General features: G+C 33.0%; 1 protein-coding gene across 1 annotated transcript in view; it reads left to right on the forward strand.

Annotated features, from left to right (window-relative positions):
* The window catches only part of ITPR2 (inositol 1,4,5-trisphosphate receptor type 2), a 421,207-nt gene that overhangs the window by 331,393 nt on the left and 70,618 nt on the right, over positions 1-19,196 (forward strand). Inside the window, exons 46-49 of the mRNA XM_039882456.1 lie at positions 2,448-2,555; positions 4,799-4,991; positions 7,670-7,795; positions 15,401-15,576. Of these exons, the coding sequence (XP_039738390.1) occupies positions 2,448-2,555; positions 4,799-4,991; positions 7,670-7,795; positions 15,401-15,576 (603 nt within the window). The remainder of the gene's footprint in view (positions 1-2,447; positions 2,556-4,798; positions 4,992-7,669; positions 7,796-15,400; positions 15,577-19,196) is intronic.

A 19,196-nucleotide genomic window follows, 5' to 3' on the forward strand; every position in this document is an offset into this window, starting at 1 on the left:
ACTTCAAAGGCAAGGGAAATAAAAGTAAAAATAAATGAACGAGACTACATCAAACTAAAAATCTTCTGCTCAGCAAAAGGAACCGTCAACAAGGTAAAGAGACAACCATCCAAATGGGAAAATATATTTGCAAGCAATGCCTCTGATAAGGGCCTAATATCCAACATATACAAAGAATTCATACAACCCAATAACAACAAAAAACCAAACGATCCAATCAAAAAATAGACAGAGGACCTGAACAGATAATTCTCCCTAGAGGACGTACAAATGGCCAACAAATATATAAAAAATGCTCAACTTCGCTAGCTATTAGTGAAATGCAAATCAAAACCACAATGAGATACCATCTCACACCTGTTAGAATAGCTGTAATCAACAGAACAAGTAATAACAACTGTTGGAGAGGATGCAGAGAAAAAGGAACCCTCATACACTGCTGATGGGACTGCAAATTGGTACAGCCACTATGGAAAACAGTATGGAGGTTCCTCAAAAAACTAAGAACTTATCTACTATATGATCCAGCAATCCCTCTACTGTATATTTACCCCAAAGATTTGAAAACCCATATCCAAAAAGATATTTGTAGACCTATGTTCATAGCAGCATTATTTATAGTGGCCAAGACATGGAAGTAACCAAAGTGTCCTACAATAGATGATTAGCTAAAGAAGCTGTGGTACATATATACAGCCATAAGAAGAGATGAAATACTGCCATTTGCTACAACATTGATGGACCTCGAGATAATCATGCTAAGAGAAATAAGCCAGACAGAAAAAGTTGAAAACCACATGATATCACTTATATATGGGATATAAACCTAAAAGCAACAAATGAAGAGGACAAACAGAGATTCATGGACATGGACAATAGATTAGTGGTTATCAGAGTGTAGGGGGGAGGAGGGAGAGGAGAGGTACATGGGGTAAGGGGGGTCAAATATTTGGTGATAGAAAGAAATCTAATTATGGGAGGTGAACACACAGTGTAAATATATATGCCTTATTGTTAAAGTGTACAGCTGAAACTTACTGGATTTCATTAACCAATTTCACTATAAAAAATAAAAATAAATAGATAAATAAATAAATAAATGTTCTTGGCAGCATGGAGCAAAAAAATAAAAAAAGAATAAAAAAAACCGGAAAAAAATATGTTTCAAAAATGATTTGCTCTGAAACAGCATCAATTGAATGAATTTTTAACTTACCAAATTATCACTGATAAGGATGATGTTTATTTGGTTTTATAGGTTCTGGATTATTGTTTAAAATTTATCTCTTTTTTATAATGACAATTTGAATTAACCTCCCATGAATAATACAAAGACTTATTAATTGCTCTGTAATGTTGGTAAGAATACTGACTCTGGAAGGAAACTGCTGGAGTTCAATACTGGTTCTATCATTTTCTAGCTATATTATTACAGATAAGTTTCTTAAATGCTCTATGCTTCAGTTTCCCCATCTTCAAGATTTCTTAGTAGGATTAAATGAGGTCATGTACGTAAGTGTTTAGGATAGTGCTTAGCGCAGAGTAAGAGGTAGAACTGTGCTAGGAATAAAAGAATTATACAGAAATTATTTGATACTAGAAGCCTTCGGGGAATGTGAGGCATAAATAAAATATCTGAAAGGTTAAACACATTACAGGTTTTCAGGAATTGTTTAAGATAGTGAAGGCAATATGTATTAGTTATCTAAAAAGTGAGAGAACTAGCCAGCAAATGCCACAAGCATTCAAATGAGAGAGAAAGGAATTACTTCTACCAATAGTGGTTTATAATTTATGGTGAGATTTTGTTTTTTAAATGACCAGTTTCAATTACCATAAAACTGAGATATGTATGCATAAAGTCCCAATTTTGACATATGAATATGCAGAAGCCTAGGACTTCAGTACAAACTGCTAATGTAGAGCTTTGATTAGATGTCATAAAAGAAACTTCTGAAATATAGATACCTACTTATGTATATATAGGAAACTGACATTTATTTTGGTACCATACCCACTGGACTATCCCACTGTTGATCAAGTTGTTTTATATGTGCACGTAGTTTAAATTTATTATAGGGAGTAGCACTAATATATCACTAGGTTTTTCTTCTTGGCATAATTATAGCTTTACAAAAGATATAAATTTAATCAACAAATATTAATTGAGCATCTCCTCTGGACAAGACACAGTTTTCTCATGCTAAGAACATGTATATTTCTAAATAAAAAATCTAATATCGATGTAATAATAGCTGATGCGTGTGATTTCATTATTTATGTCTTTCAAATAGACATGCATTCCTGAAATGTAATTAATTGCCGTTAACCCCAGAACTTGAAGCTATGTATACCACTCGACAAAGTAATTTCAAAGTTTATCTCCAGGAAAGGAGAAAAAAGATCTAAACCTTTTTTTTTTTCTTTTTTCTTTTTTTTCCCTCTAGTTGGCCCGCCACAACAAATTATTACAGCAGATGCTTAAACCAGGATCAGATCCAGATGACGGAGATGAAGCCTTAAAGTATTATGCCAACCATACTGCACAGATTGAAGTAAGCATCTATTATTTCTTGAAAGGAACCAATTGTGAAAAGATATGTTTACTTTCTGTTTTAGACCATTTTCATAATTGTTTCTTAGAACAATAGAGAAGAATGGAGTGATTTAAACTGTAAAAGTATATAAAAGATGAGATGTGAGGAATGATCTATAAGAAATTGAGGTTCACATTTTTCAAAGCTGTCTTTATTTTTCTTTTTTTACCAGAAGTATATGTACATTTTCTTTTGTAACTAATAAAGTAATTTTTGTTTTGTTTGGTCATGGATGCAATCATTGCAGAGCAGTGATGGTTTTTAGAAAAGATTATTACAATAGAAGCTATCATTCAAGAAAAGATTTTTTAAAAACATTATAGGAAGCTTATTAAAATAGAGATCTCTGTGTAAGACAGTATTCAGAAGTGTAGGAAACACTGAAGGCACTAATAACGTTTTTATATCGATAACATAAACTTGGAATGATTTAACAGTTTCCATTTTCGGTATGTAGCAGTTGACCTCCCCCATCAAATGAGACATCCTTTAATGGCCAGTGGCAGTTCAGAAGATGTGGGTCAACATAGACTTATCATTATGTGTTGTGAGACCCATCTGGCTGTCATTTACTAGCTATGGTATCATTTTGACACTAGTTGGCAGAGCTAATCAGGCAGAAGTGAGTAGAGTAGTTGATGCTTGTCACTAGTAATTTATATCCATACAATCATTCACTTTGACAGATATATTTACTTTTCAGCACAATGCATGATGGGCATCACTGCTATTAACTCTCAAGATGTATAATCGCTATACCTTATTGTTTATTATTGTCAAAACTTTTGAATAATGAACATTATTATCTTGTATCACATGGATTCCTTGCTAATATTTATAAACATATAGCTTTCGTGGGAGACTTGACCTAATAGAACCCATGAGCTAGACCAATAGCAATTTTTACTTAACACTACTAAATTTCATCTTGTTTGTTTTTTGATAGTATTCTACTGTGTAGTTTGCATATATAATATGTCATCCAGGACAACTTCAGTTGCAAATAAATTGTTGTTGAAACAATACAAATATTTGATTACCCCTCACAATGAGAAGTCTAGAGATACCAGTAGTTCCATAGTAGATTCCATGATGTCTTCAAACATGCAGGCCTTTGCCATCTTTCTTCTAGATCTTTTTATTATGCTGGTGATATCTCACCTCTTGGTTGCAAAATGACTGCCAAAGTTTTAGTTGCCATTCCCTTATGCTACTTTTTATTCTAAGCAGAAGAATGAGGATACAGGCAAAAAAGTACAAAAAAGTACTTTTGTGTTAGGTATTTGGTATTTTCTTCTTCTTCTTCTTCTTCTTATTATTATTTGTGTCATGCAACTCTCTGACTTTTCAGGAAACAAAACCTTTCCTGGAAGCCCTGCCAAGGATACTTCTCCTTATGTCTCATTTTCCAGAACTAAGTCACATGCTCACAACATACTAGTCAATGACAAAGGGAAATAGATGACTCTCTTGCTTAGACCAGTCTTGAGTAATTCTGGAGGGCTGAACTGAGCATATAAATATGAACTTTGAGATTTAGTCTACAGAAACCTTTGTTACATAGTAAAACTCTAAGAAAATATTCAATCTGTTTTTTTTTTCTTTAAATCTCGTTAAACTGTTGCAAATACCAAATAAGAGAAGTTCAAAATAATAAATATTTATATCTAGGTGTATGCTAGAGTGGATGTTATTCTTACAAAAATTATGTTTTGCCATGAATAAGAAAACATTTTAATAATACAAAGCACATTCTCTGTGGAACTCAGGGCACTTCATGTTGAGTAGGTCATTTGTTTCCCAACAGCTCTTTTTAGGAAGAACAAGCTAAAAACAACATACAGATATACCAAGAGTGGTGTTTAGGGTGATGCAGCCAATCACTTGCTAATTAACATCCTCTTAGTTCGCTCTGTTGTACTTTATGAAAATATTAATGCTAATTCAGAAAAAAAAAAAGATTTTGGTTTTTGTTGCTTATAACAAAGTATAGTATTTATGATACATCAGTCAGTTAATTTCTCTTATTTAAAGAGAAAAATGTAAAGTAGTACAGCAAAGGACTATTTTAGATACTTCAAGTCTGGCAGGTTTTTTCATAACTGAATTCATAAAATATCATTAATAAACTCATGCTAAAATAAAATAGTCTAAGACTGAGGTGTCTAAAGGCTAAACCATATGTAAATTAATGTTTTCAGATTGTTCGGCACGATAGGACTATGGAGCAAATAGTTTTTCCTGTTCCCAATATATGCGAATACCTTACACAAGAGTCTAAGTGCCGTGTGTTCAATACAACTGAAAGGGATGAACAGGGAAGTAAAGTGAATGACTTTTTCCAGCAAACTGAAGACCTCTACAATGAAATGAAGTGGCAGAAGAAAATCAGGAGTAAGTACAATAAACTAAAATGGTGAGTTTTTGAGCATAGCGGTCGATAAGTTGGTACTTTGAGACACATGACAGCATTCATTTACATTGGTTTTTAATTTCTTACCATCTGATGTTACTGAAATCACTTACGGGCTTAAGAACGTAAGCTCAGTCTACAACTAGAGCCGAGACACCTGCAGCTTAATAAAAACAGAAAACTCGGACTAATTAGATCATCTTTTAGCACTGATCTTGTAGTTTTATAAATGTTATGAAATACAAGGTTGCAGCTGTATGTTTCAACAGCTGCAGGTTTGAAGTCTAAAATAGGCCCTGACTGGCCTTAACAATCAGTGAATGGGACGCAGAGGCATGGGCGCCAGCACATTCGTCCTCTATTGTCCTATGATGGAGTAGCTTGTTTAACATTTTTCTGAAAGTCATTCTCTCTTTCCACATATCTTTACATTGCCAAATCAAACTAAAAATTTTGTGACACCTGTATTTAAATAGAGAAATGTTACAATTTTGAAGTTAAAAATGAGCATAATAAAGTTCCCATTATTTGTTTCTCAGGTCTCAAGTCTACTTAGAAATACTCAATTTTAAAATTAAAAATCTTTAAAGTTTAAAATAAACCTAATTTCCCCAAACTTTAATAATTCTTGTTTATGAATTTGAATGGAGCTTGAGACACATCATCTTTGGATATAAGATGGTGGTGTGCATTGTCAGGCTTTCCTAGCAGAATATTTGAAAAACTAAAGAAATTACTATTCCTTAACATTTTACCATGTAGGACCTTATAGATTCAGAGAAAACTTAGGACATCCAGAATACATATGAAAACTTGACATTTTTATTTGGGACAGTTGAAAAACACACATTTTATTCTTGACAAAAGGTAAATTCAGTAATGAACTAGAGTTTGTGGGGTCTGTGCTCTTTTGGGGAAATATTTTATCCTTTAAAAAAAATAAATCTTAAAATAACTTCCAATGTACATTTTACTTTTAAAAATTGGAAGCAACTTATTAGGTTATAGACAGAATCTAATTCATTTGATGGATTTTTTAATTAATAATGTATGCATCAGTATCTCCTAATTTTATTATATGTTGCTGTTAAAAAGGAGGACTCATTCGATAAAGAAGACATGGTACATATATACAATGGAATATTACTCAGCTATAAGAAAAGATGAAATACTGCCATTTGGGACAACATGCATAGATCTTGAGATTTTCATGCTAAGCGAAATTAATCAGAAAAAGTTAAGAACCATAAGATTTCACTCATATATGGAATATAAAACTGAAAGCAACAAATGAACAAGACAAACAAACAAAAGCCTGTAGACACAGTTGGCAGTTTAGTGGTTACCAGAGGGAAAGAGGGAAAGGGAGTAGGTAAATAAAAGTAAAGGGGGGTCAAATATATGGTGACAGAAGATTTGACTTTGAATGGTCAAACAAGACAATGCAATGTACATATGACATATTATTGAAGTGTAAACCTGAAATCTATATAATTTTATTAACCAATGTCACCCAATAAATTTAATTAAAAAAATGAGGACTGCTAATTCAGGAATGATGCAGATGTTTACAATTTATGATACATTACTCAACTTAATGCCATGGTTAATCGTAGCCTATTCCACTGGTGAAATGCTCCATTCCAAGAGAAGGAAACAATATGTACCAAAGGGAAGTAAAGTTTATAAGTAAGCAACAGACCCCAGACTTGAATTCACAGAAAATAATTTGAGAAGTTTATCATGTTTATTTGAAAATTGATATGCTTTTTTCATTCAGTTAACTCCTGTATTTTAAATCCGATGTTAAGATATAAAGAGTTAGATAATGGACAAGACCTGAGGAAGTCATGTGATCAAACTTATATGTATTACATATCTGTTCAATTACTTAGGAGAGGGAGAAAGAACTGATTTTTGGTTAATGTAAACTGTAAGCTGTAGATGCATTTGCAAATTTCTTTCTGATGGCAAATATAGAATTCTTTTTCTGAAAATATTCAGCAAAGCCATTGTCACTGTGGGTAGTTTTTATTGGATCTTTCTTATGCTGTTACAAACCCAGCAAGTTCCTAGCAAGCATGAAGGCTTAAAACTTAGATATTATAAATCAGTAGTCCCTAGGAAGTAGTCCTGTGCTGTGCTGTTAAATTTTAGAGTTTCAGGTAACTGTGACTGTGTCATAAGAACTTTCATCAGAGATATGTCTGTGGCAAGGTTTTTTTTTTGACATTAAGACATTGGAGTGGGACAAATGTATCAATTTTACTCAATTATATAGTAATGTATACCATTTCATTAAAAAGGGCCTGAGGCAGCTGCTAAACCATCTTTTCCCTAATCTACACTAGGGATATGTTAGAGAGAATGATTACAGAATCACCTTTTCTGACCACCTTTAGCAATTGCAAAATTACTCACCCTTTTGCAATGTTTTAGATATAAGTCAGTCAAAAGATAAAGAAGGATCAAATAGGAAACACCTTTATGGTATTGATTATAAATTTTCTAAAATAAGTCATATTTAGTTTTTATTTAAATATGCTTTATACTAGATTACAAAAATGCACTTAGTGAAATATTATTTCAGTAGGGCTGTTGTGTTGAAATCAAAATTTATTTTTCTTTTCTCTGTCTCATTGCACTTCTTCCTTACTAGGTAACCCTGCCCTGTTCTGGTTCTCGAGGCACATATCTCTCTGGGGAAGCATTTCCTTCAACTTGGCTGTGTTTATCAACTTAGCTGTTGCTCTCTTCTACCCATTTGGGGATGATGGAGATGAAGGCAAGTACTTGTCTTTCTTTAAATGATGAGTATTTTAAAGTACTTAAATAAAACTCTTAATGCCTTCTTAACTATTTAGACCTTTGAAATAATAATGATTTAATTCTTGTTAACTAGATTTTTCTATAGTCATTGGAAGTAGAGAATTGTGGTAAGTGGCGTGGCTAGAAAAATATAGTCAATAAATTTTTTTTTTTTTTGCAAAATGCTCGTATACAGAGAGCTATTAGAGCTATATTATATATTGACAAATAAAGCCATGAAAAAAGTTATTTATTTATTATTACCAAAAGCATTTTTATACTGTATCATCTCAATTATATAAAATATATCAGAAAATGAGGAGTTTATGCCAAAATAGTCATTGTGATTACCTTAAGTAGTGGAATTTATATTTTACTATATTCATATTCCTATCTGTCTTGTCTAAGGTTTCTGTAATAAGCGTACATGAAATCTGAAAAAAATTAAAAATTTACAGCATAAGACAGAATATAATAACAGAGAATATCTCAGAAATCAGAGTAAAAGGTTAATTCTTTTGTTTCCAGTCTAGGATGTCTCTACATGAATAATTGAAATTAATGTGAAATTAATATTATTAAACTAATACTACATGAGGTTTTACAAAAGCAAAAATGAAAATTATCTCATTTTAAGTGAAATGAGAAATATAGAAGAAATATGTTAAAGGGTGTGAAATTGAGTTTAAGTTTGGCGAAGTGAATGGGAAACTTTGTCACACTGTTGGGATACGATCAGGTAAATAACTCTGGGATGTGGTTTGGAGGAAAAAGATGAGAGAGATCAGCAAATAATAACCACAAGGTGTTGGCATATCTTATCTATTCATAGGATTATTGCGAGAATTTAATGCGATGTTATGGGTAAAGCATTTAGAATAGTGCCTGGTAATCATTAGATAAAGCTTAGTTGTCATCGATGTTGTTACAAGGTAAATATTAATACTTCAAAGGGAAGCCCAGGGAAAGGGATGGCATGACAAGAGCAACAAGTATTTAAACCTGTTGCAGATGGACTGGAGGTGAACAGGAAGGAAAATGGAAGCCCAGGAGTAATTTGTACTATTTTAAAGGTCCACTAAGATAACAAATATGAAAGTCCTAACATTTAGGTATAATGGTCATGATTAAAGTTTGACTTTTTGTAAGGCATGCAATGCTAAAAGAAGAATATTTGACAATGGAGCGTGATGTGTGAGTTAAATAGCAATGAAAAATGTAGAAAATATTTGGTCATCCATTGTGGGGAAGTTGCAAATACAACAGGAAGTGGAAACCACTTTCTCTTCACTGTGTTTAGTCTCATTTAGTGATGATAGCCCTCCTGCCAAAGAAGAGTATAACTCTTGTAAGAAGAGAAGTCCAGCTTGATATGATAAATTAGTATCATCTGCACACAGAATGCTAAGAGTAAATTGTAGTATCCTGGTTAATAGAAGCATAAAGTCTTAGACAGGGAAGCAATTCTGGAAATCATCTAATATCAAACCCTCATTTGGTTTGATAGAAGCCCAGAGAGGCTAAAAAGGGCAGATCGCAGAGTAGAAGGTTAACTCTTTGGTTCCAGTCCAGGACTTTTCTACATGGATGACTGGGTTAAAAGCATGCAGATAACAGGAAGATAAATCTTTACACAGGACACAATTTTTCCTGAGTGCCATTCCATGATATCCCTTGCTTGACTACCAGACTAATGTATGTAGCCTCTGCTGCCACCTATTGTACATGAAATATAATGGTAATGGGCAATGCCACCCCTCTTGACATCTACTCTTTATTCATTCATGTGGAAGTAGAACACCTGATACATTTTTTACACTTATCTGACTAATAACTGAATAGCAATACTGGTAATAGTAATGGCAGCTGATGACGTTTATTATTTAGATTGGGTCAGGCAAAATGCTGAGTGCTTCACATACATAATTTCATTTAATCTTCTTGATAATCCTTTAAAATAAGCAGTTCATCCTCATGGATCAAGAATCCGAGGCTTAAGAAGATTTACCCAATAATTGGGGAAATGGAGTCTAGAACTGTGTAGTTTTGAACAAACCCTCAAGGTCTTGCTAAACAACTGCTCCTTAAACAGGAATTTGAAATTTATGTATATAGCAGAATTTGGAGTAACTCTACAACCTCAGAAAGAAATAGGACTAACAAAAACAAGACGGGAAAACATGGTATTTTATCATCAGGTGCAGATGCATACTTTACTTTGAAAAAAGGAATGAATAGAAGTTAACAGTAGTTCACTCTTAGGTATCTGGGTGTGGGGGTGAGGCTGAGAGAGAAAGGAGGGCATAAGCTGCCATTTGGAAATATCAAATCTCAAGGTTACGTTTGGGTAATCCGATTATAGTTCTAGATGAGTTATTTAATTATAACTCAATAAATAAGGTTAAAATTTTGATCAGAATTAGCTGAGTCTAACCTTCAGTTACACACTAGGCATTGCTAGGAAGGTTGAGGAAACAGTTAAGACTAATAAGCTCACTTGGCCATCAGAACTGGCTGGAGAAGGACAATTCTGTGCTATATGTGCAAATTCTCTAATGCTGGATCTTGTCAAACAAAGGCTCAGTGACTACTTGCTAGGAGCACCTTGAGGCAACTTAAAAGTGAATTAGTTGATCATTAATATTCCTTCCAAAAAAGAGCTAAAAAAATAAGGACGCTATGTTAAAGAACATAGTATCCAGCTTCAACTTGAAAGTGCTCCACGTGGCCAACTCTGGAAATTATGAGAAGAAAATTAATATTGACGTTATTATATAATAACCTGTAGAATAAAATAAGAACCCAGGCATCCATATTGATAGTGAGAAGGGAAAGCTATTCCTTACAATAGTATCCCAATTAATAAATGTAGAAGGAATAATGGAAATAGGATTATTTGGCAAACATGACAGTAGTAAGAATCATCAGTGGATACTAAAATAAATAAGTAAACATTAGATGAAAAGTATAATGAGAACTGGTATATTGACATAATCTTAAAGTATTTCCCCATAATACACTTAATTAGAAAAGAAAAACCAGTAGCTTTAAAGTGGAGAAATCACTTTAAGTGATCAATGTTAATGTTACCAGTAACACTGAGTGCCTCTTGATATGATGCACTGACAAGGACATGGCATTTTTTTTTTGTCAAATATGCATAATCTGAGAACATTTCAAACAATCCAAAATGAGGGATTATTGTCAAATTATTTTACAAAATAATTGACCAGTAGTCTTCAAGTTTATAAAAGACATAGAAAGATAAAAATTCCGATTACTATGAATAGTAATTACTATGAATAGATGAAAAAGTTGGACAGTGAAGAAGGCTGATAGGAAAAATATTGACTTATTTGGAATATGGTGTTAGAGGAGAACTCTAAAGATAACCCTGGACCACCAAAGGGATGAAGAAATGGGTCTTATAGCAAAGTAAGCCTGAAATATCGCTGGAAGCAAAAGTGACAGAACTGAAGATCTCCTACTTTGGGCACATCTCGAGAAGGCAGGATTCTTTGGCATAGACAATATTGCTGGGAAAAATAGAAGGCAGCAGGAAAAGAGGGAGACCAAATATGAGATAGATTAGCCCTATAAAAGAAGCCTTAGGCACGAGTCTGCTGATGCTGAGCAGGGCTGTCGAGGACAGGACATTGTGGACAGCACTCATTCGTAGTGTTGCCAGGAGTTGGAGCTAACTCAGTGACATGTAACACACACACCAAATTAAAAGAGACTAAAAAGACATGACGGCTAAATGCAATGTGTGATCCTGGTCCAGAAAAAGGACATTAATTAGGCATTTGATGAATTTTGAATAAGGTCTAAAGATTAGATAAAATTAATATTATATTAATTTCCTGGTACTGATCATTGTAATGTGGTTATGTAACGTGTTGCCATTTGGGGAATCTAGGTGAAGGGTACATGAGAATTTTGTATTATATTTGCAGTTGTTACATAAGCCCGAAAGAGTTTTGAAATGAAAGTTAAAAAAAAAATAAATAAATATGAGGATTCCGTCCAACCCCGAGGTCCCTGGATGCTGGATTTAGAAGTTGATCGCAAAATTTCTTGGTGAATCCTGGGCCCAAAAAAGACCTGTGGTCAAAATGGGCCGCCTTTCCTAACCCCAGACCCTGATACAAGCTGTTCCAGAGTCACTGTGGCCAATGTGGCCGTGACGACAGAGGAGCTGGCACAGGGAATGGTGTGTATGCCTTCTCCAAGCTTGTTTAATAGCCTGATCACATGTGAGCTACTGGGAATTACTTGTGCCCAGATATTTGGTTCACACTTGGGTTATAATGTTAACTGAAAGAGGAGTGTCTCCTTTCAACCAGGGCAGTATTGCACATAAATTAAAGGGAGATACTTAAGGGGAAGGTGATTCTCAGAGGGTCTGCTTATAGGGCACCCCACCCTCCCAACCCCTACTGCAGATTATCTCCTTTCATTGCCAGGCTTTGAGGAGCTCTGTTTGAATTCATTCAGGAATCCAGGGCTTATTTGTATGGCTGTAGGTTTTGGTTTGAGTTTTTTATTTGGTTGACTAGTTTATTTGTATAACATTTGCTTCTCTAAAAAAGAAAATTGTGCTGAACTTAAGGGATGAGGCTAAGCTGCGTGTGGCTGAAGCAGCAGCTGTTGATTCTAGGGAATCTCCTGGCTGTCTGTTCAGAAATTGAACACTGTCATGCACAGTTTGGCAAAGGCAGACTAGTTAGTGGAGAAAATTGCTACCAAAAGAATTTCTTACATTTAGATAGCATGTGATTTTAAAAAATAAATAAAATAATGTCCAAATATTGGGTGTAGTTCTTTTTTTCTCAAGTGTTTTGTGTTAAAGAAAATAAGTTATTCAAGGTGATTTTGATGCATTCAACTTAATAACAACCATTGATGGATTGCAGCTATGTGCCAGGCACTACATGAGGCCTTAGAGATACAAAGGTTGGTAAAAGCTGTCTTTGTCTTCAAGGAGCTCATAGTCTAGTTCAGGAATGAAGAAAAGATTAAAGCACAATAGTAAAGACCACCCATGGATTTGTGAATGGATGTCTACTTTAACTGGACTAAGGTAGGGGAAACAGGAAAGTCTTATGAGGCTGTGTAGGAGGCAGAAGAATAAAGAAAGACTGGAAAGTCAGCTGCAGCACGTATATAGCAGACAAGTCAGTGTGAGGTAGATAGGAGAGTTCCATTATGTGAATTGAATTGAGGTCTCCAATTTTGCTGTTTGTATTTTCTTTTATAAAAGACAAACTTTATACTTTATAAGATTTAAAAATGGATAGAATGAATTCTTAATTTTTTTCATTATAAAAGCAACACATGCTCATTATAGAAAATTGATACAAATATAAAATATTAAGTAGACAGTCCCCCTTCTCACCATTAAGGGGTAAAAATTGGCTTTTACAATCTGTACTGTCTTCTCTAGAGTTTGTCAGAGGATCTTGATTTTTTTTTCCACATTAAACCTTCAGCTAGAAGATTTAGTAACTAATACGATTATTCTTACAGAATATGATTACAAATTATTGTCAATTGTCAGTTGACAATACTGTAAACTTATAGCCATTTAAAATAACTTTTATATTTATTTATTCATTTATAAATACATACTTAGTATTTAAATATGTTCAAGGTTCAAATGCCTAGTATTAAGTGCCTGGTGATAATTTCTTTAATTAAGGGAGAATCTTAGCAAGCCAGAATCTGTCTGGGAACAGTAGTCAAGATGTGGTTAGCTGATCAGGCATTAATGACAATCAGTGAGAAAGCTGATATTTAGAAAATAAGAATATCACACCAAGTCATTGCTTATGAATTATACTGGAGTCCTATGACTGGCTAAAATGTTAAATGTGCAAAGATGTTGGCAGTTTCAGTAAACTGAAGAATAAAGCTCCGCAACTTGTGGAATTTATGACTGGAGACTTGGTTTCTTACTTAAAACAAGCTCTAAGATTATGTTTCTGTTTATTTATTTAACAAGAAATAAATATTTGTCGTTGCATGCCAGGCACTGTGATAGACCCAGAAATGGTCTTCACTCTTAAAGAGTTTATTTTCCTATGGCATCTCAACAAGCATGAAAAGTGGAAGACATTATTCTCTTCATGGTGCTTTGAGATCTATGAAGTCAGAGCAGTTAGTGGTCAGGCTGTTTTGTAGACATAGAGTGCTTCCAAGCCAGCATCATAATAAACATGAGTTGGGTACCTATTTTGTTAATGTTGCCAGAGGAATCGAAGGTGATTTCCAGAGCAATTTACCCTTTTTCTTTCTCCTCTCCCAAGTAACCTTATCAGATAATAAATTTGTTGAAGGGGCAGATCAGATCTCTCCTCTCAGCCTTCTTCATGACTGCTTGCTTTAGGAGATAACATAAGCATAAACATGTCTAAACCAATGCTATTCGCTATCTGCCTTTTTTTTTGTTTTGTTTTTAATGTCTACCAGGATCTTCCTACCTGCTTTTGATCTTTTAGCTCACTATGAACTAACGGATTACACAGATTTCATTGCAGGAGTCCAGATAATTCCATGATTTTGAGTATAATGTAAAAGCCTTGCCCACCACAGCCCTGTGGTGTTTTCATACAGAAGTTAATTGTATAAATAATAAAAACAAGAGTGGCCAAATGAAATAACTAGTGAGAAATCTTCATTTTGTTGTTTCCCCTCTGACTTCATCAGCCTGTCCACACATTTGAGGTCCCAGCACTGATCTAATCAGCCCAAGAATGTTGCCCCTTAATTACTTCTGCAAATCCAGAACCACATGACCTTCAGAGACGAATTCCTTGAATCCACATGTCATTGCAAATGTCAATGAATTGTACTTTTTAGAGGAAATATATTTTTAAACCCTTTTTGAGCAATTTCGAAAGAAATTTTGTTTGTAATTAAGTTCATTTTTAAAACACTTGCAACTTTTGTTTTCTGATAATTTAAATAGCTCAACACTTTTTTTAGCACTTGAGTTGACCTTCAAATACACAAACATACCTATACTGGTACATACACTTATATACACACATGTGTTTTAACAGTTAAAACTTGCATCTGTCTTATTAAAGATTGGATATTCTACATTCTGAATTCTTTAAAGAAAGCTATAATATAAAAACTTGATAATGATAGAACAAGACAAAGTATGAATTCAATGGAAAAATACCAGATTTCGCATGATTTAGATGTACAGTTAATGGTCATTAATTATAACTTTTGAATTAAGGTTCCCAAGTGAGATACCTCTATTAAAAGTATTTAGCATACAACTCCTATAGTAGAGAAAGATGAACTACTCTGACTTAATGGAAGGAGCATTAGCTGGTGTGTATGTAATCATCCTGAAATTAATCACAAACTTTCTGGAAAGAAATATAATAATGAGTAATGTATTCAAAACATTTTCTCTAAGTGTACAGTGTGTAGGTAGAGTGGAGTGTTCTGAAATTTGGTGTCCTGTGGCTTGACTTGCTATTCGTATTATATAAATAGAAGGGTAAATATTTTAACATATTCTAGTTTAGTCCTTAGTAAAATTAATTTCTTCCACATTTTACAGGTACACTTTCTCCATTGTTCTCAGTTCTTCTTTGGATAGCAGTTGCAATCTGCACATCTATGCTGTTTTTCTTCTCCAAGCCTGTGGGTATTCGGCCATTTCTTGTGTCAGTAATGCTCAGATCTATATATACAATAGGTCTTGGGCCTACATTAATACTTCTTGGTGCAGCTAATGTAAGTACTTTACTTAGCTTTGTACTGTTGTAGATTAATTAAAAGTGTATTAAGTGTAAAAATGTTAACTATATGCTTTAATTCACAGATTCACAGTAAATTCTAATTTATTGTGAATCTGAATAAACAAGAGTTTGTGTATTTTTAATTTTAAGAGAAAGAAAAAATGACAAGTAAAATTTGATATATTTAAGAAGATAACATTTGGTGCATGACCAAATCAATTTAATCCAATCCAGTTTTAATGCTGCATCCTATACCTGCAGCTATTGACAAAAATGACTCAGAGTCACTGTTAACATTCTAATGTGACTTCTAGATCATCAAAGAAAGATTAAATTTATTTAGTAGAATTCTAGAAGTGAGTACCTTTTATAAAATGACCAAGGAAAAGGGTTGCTGTATGAGAAAATGTAAAATTAGGCTCTTTTTATGTGAACAAAACCTATAAACTTGTGAAAGGCATAGATGAGATTAATATATTTTTCACTAAATTTTATAATATTAGGACAAGGGAGCATATTTCAAAACTTAAGTTAGGTAAGGTTAGAATAAGCAAATCAAAGTACTATTCCAAATAACAATAATTGTACCCAAGAGATGAAATTTTTAAAGGACTAGACAACTTTGTGTATGGCGGAGTCACAAAAGGATATTAAGAAAAGGTAAATCATCAGATTGATGAAATAGCAAATGGCCAGGTAAACAAATAAATATTGCTAATATGTCTGATGAATACCTAAAGCATTTTCTGTATCTTTTACTGAGTTTCTAACAGAATGTCCTGTATTCTTGTATCTGTTTATATACCTTATCTCCCCTACTATATTATACAGTTCTTAAGGATAATGATTGATCATTCCATGTCTGGAACATCATTGGTACTCAACAAATATTTCTGAAGTAAAGTAGCTAATAAGCGAGTGAATGAATGAAGGAAAGATTATTTTTGTATTCTTATACATTTATAGTGCTTTGCACATACAATACGTAGGCAATATTAATTGAAAAAACTGTTGAGTATTATGAAGCTTAGTTAGTATGGCTAATTCTGTGTTTCTGATCCTTATTATTCTTCAAAAATTGGACATGATATATATGACAGCTCCTAGTTAACTAGAACATTCAGCAACCAAATGACCAATTATTCCTCAATCACTGTCAATAAAGGAAAGTGTACTACACATACAAAGAAATCTATCAATACATAATTCTGTACAGTACCATATATATTATAAGTTTCTTGAGGGCAGAAACCTCACATTAATAGCTTCCCAACTCCATTTTTTTTTCTACCTGAATACCTGGCAATTATTCATTCAGAAGTTGTTTACGTGAACTGAACTTGTACTTTCAATGTTTTGGAAATAGGCTACTTTTGCAATATTGCCAACCAGGCTAATTAAGGAATCTTCACAGATTTACCTAAATTTTTCTAAACCTGTTAATGTGTCCAGATTATTTTCTCTTTAAAAAGTATATTGAATGTTGAACCAAATTATTTGAAGAAGTAAAAAATATTTATAAACTGGCAATTGGTCCTCAATAAGACATTAATCCAAATGAGAAAATCCAAGTTTGGTAAAGTGAAATAATAACTGAATTGAGTTGGGCCAAAAATAACAAACATTTTTGGGGGCCTCTATTATCTAATAGACACTGAAAATACCAAGAGGTAGAGGATGTGGTTCTTGCCATTCAGAAGCTTCAAGAATATGCAAAGAGATAAGGAATAACAATTTAATGTCTACTGGGGAAACCCAAAACATTTGAAGTATTTTTCTTTTTCCTCTCAGGGGACAGGAATAAAAAACATTACTTCTGCCTGGACAGGAATAAAAAACATTACTTCTTCTATGAGAATAGTAATATAGTACCATAAGAAACAACTTCACATTAGAGACAAGTTTTATACTTTAATTTCTTTGTGAAAAGAAATATACATGGAGATATACCCTAATAATCTTCACAGCATAAAACATCTGTTTACACAGGCCCCAAGTGACACATTATGATCTTCCAGTTCAGGGCTTTCTGACCAAAGGAAATAATCAACTTAGATTTGGGATAAATTGAATGGAATAATTGTAATTTTATATTGTAGATATTGATATAAGGGTTTAATTTGTAGTTTTGATATTATATAGATTAATAAAAATATTTTAGCAAATAATCATTTACCTTAATGCTTAACATAACAAGCTCATTACAAAACTATCTATAGTTTACTATTTCCCAGGAGGCAGGGGAAAAAATAAAAGAAAACATAAATCAATCATATTTTGTACCTTAGGTTTTATGTGTTTATTAATTTACTCTTAAAAGTTGGCATTGTGTAACAGGTGAAACTATAAGTGCTAAATTTATTGGTATCAGCAACAGAGAAAACGAAAGTATTTACTTGACAGTTAAGACTTAATGAGATTAGGAATTCTAGACCTTAGGCAAATCAATAGGGCTCTGAATTTAACATCTGAAATGAAGATATTAAAGCTTAGTCTATCCTCACTGGGTTGTTGAATGAAAAGATCAGTGTGATTTAGAAAAGAACAACAGTGATAATGATATAACAGCAATAAAGTCTACCATTTACCAAGTACCTAATTTGAGAAGTACAATTTAGTTGTAAAATGTTGCTATCATGATCATAAAAGTGTTTGTATTTTGGTTCACAGGGAGTTTTTTCTGGACTCAGTGTCTTTCATAATGTTGAGCAAATGCAGAAAGTTCCTTTTTTGGAAAAGGAATCAAGTGGGAGGAAAGAACCTCAATTTATGTTCAGAGCACTTAGTATTATCAGCTTCTATTTATTATTAGGCTTCATTTTCATCATCTTTTCTCGTTTCTAAAACTTAAAGTTTTGTTTAAATTGTAACTAGTTTGTCTTGTCACAGGAATCATCTCGATATTTGAGATGTTTCAAAAGATTCAAATGTTTTTCTTTGTTATATCTTATAACCTGGTATAGTTTTCCTCCCACCCTCTACATTGCATTTTTAGTTATTGGTAATAGAAATTAACATTATTTTGGCAAATATAAACACATTTTATAAATTTGGGATCATTTCATTTTTTTATACTGTTAAAATTATTTGTAAATTTTATTTTAGAAACTAATATTTCAAGTCATATGGATGTTATATAATGTTTAACTATTCTGTTAATTTTTATTTTTTTATTTTTAGGTATTTTTAATAATAAATAATGCAGTAAATACTCATGAAAGATCATTTAATATCTTCTAACACTTCTTATCTGTAATGTTTTTTACCTTTCTAGTAGTGCCTGGAAACATGTCATTTATTTAATGGTGTCTCTAAATCATTTGCCTTTCTTGCAGTTATTTTGAAAGTAGAAATGTTTCCTTATTCTTAGACTTGGTCTTTTGCAAAGAAGAGCAAATGGAGTTTAGCCACTGTCTGTTAACAAGAAGCCAGTGTGTTCAGATTTAATAGTGTCATTCTCTTAGTTACTTACCTGTAGATAGCTTCCTGAGAGGACTTATGTGACTGTGAATCTATAAGGTTGAGTCCCACCATATCTTCATTTAACATATGTGAATTCGGTTATATATTTACAGTCAAAACATTCATATTCTTCTCTCTCTCTCTCTCTCTCTC

Source organism: Pteropus medius, unplaced genomic scaffold (genome assembly GCF_902729225.1).
Source record: "Pteropus medius unplaced genomic scaffold, Ma_sr-lr_union100, whole genome shotgun sequence".
Lineage (NCBI taxonomy): Eukaryota > Metazoa > Chordata > Mammalia > Chiroptera > Pteropodidae > Pteropus > Pteropus medius.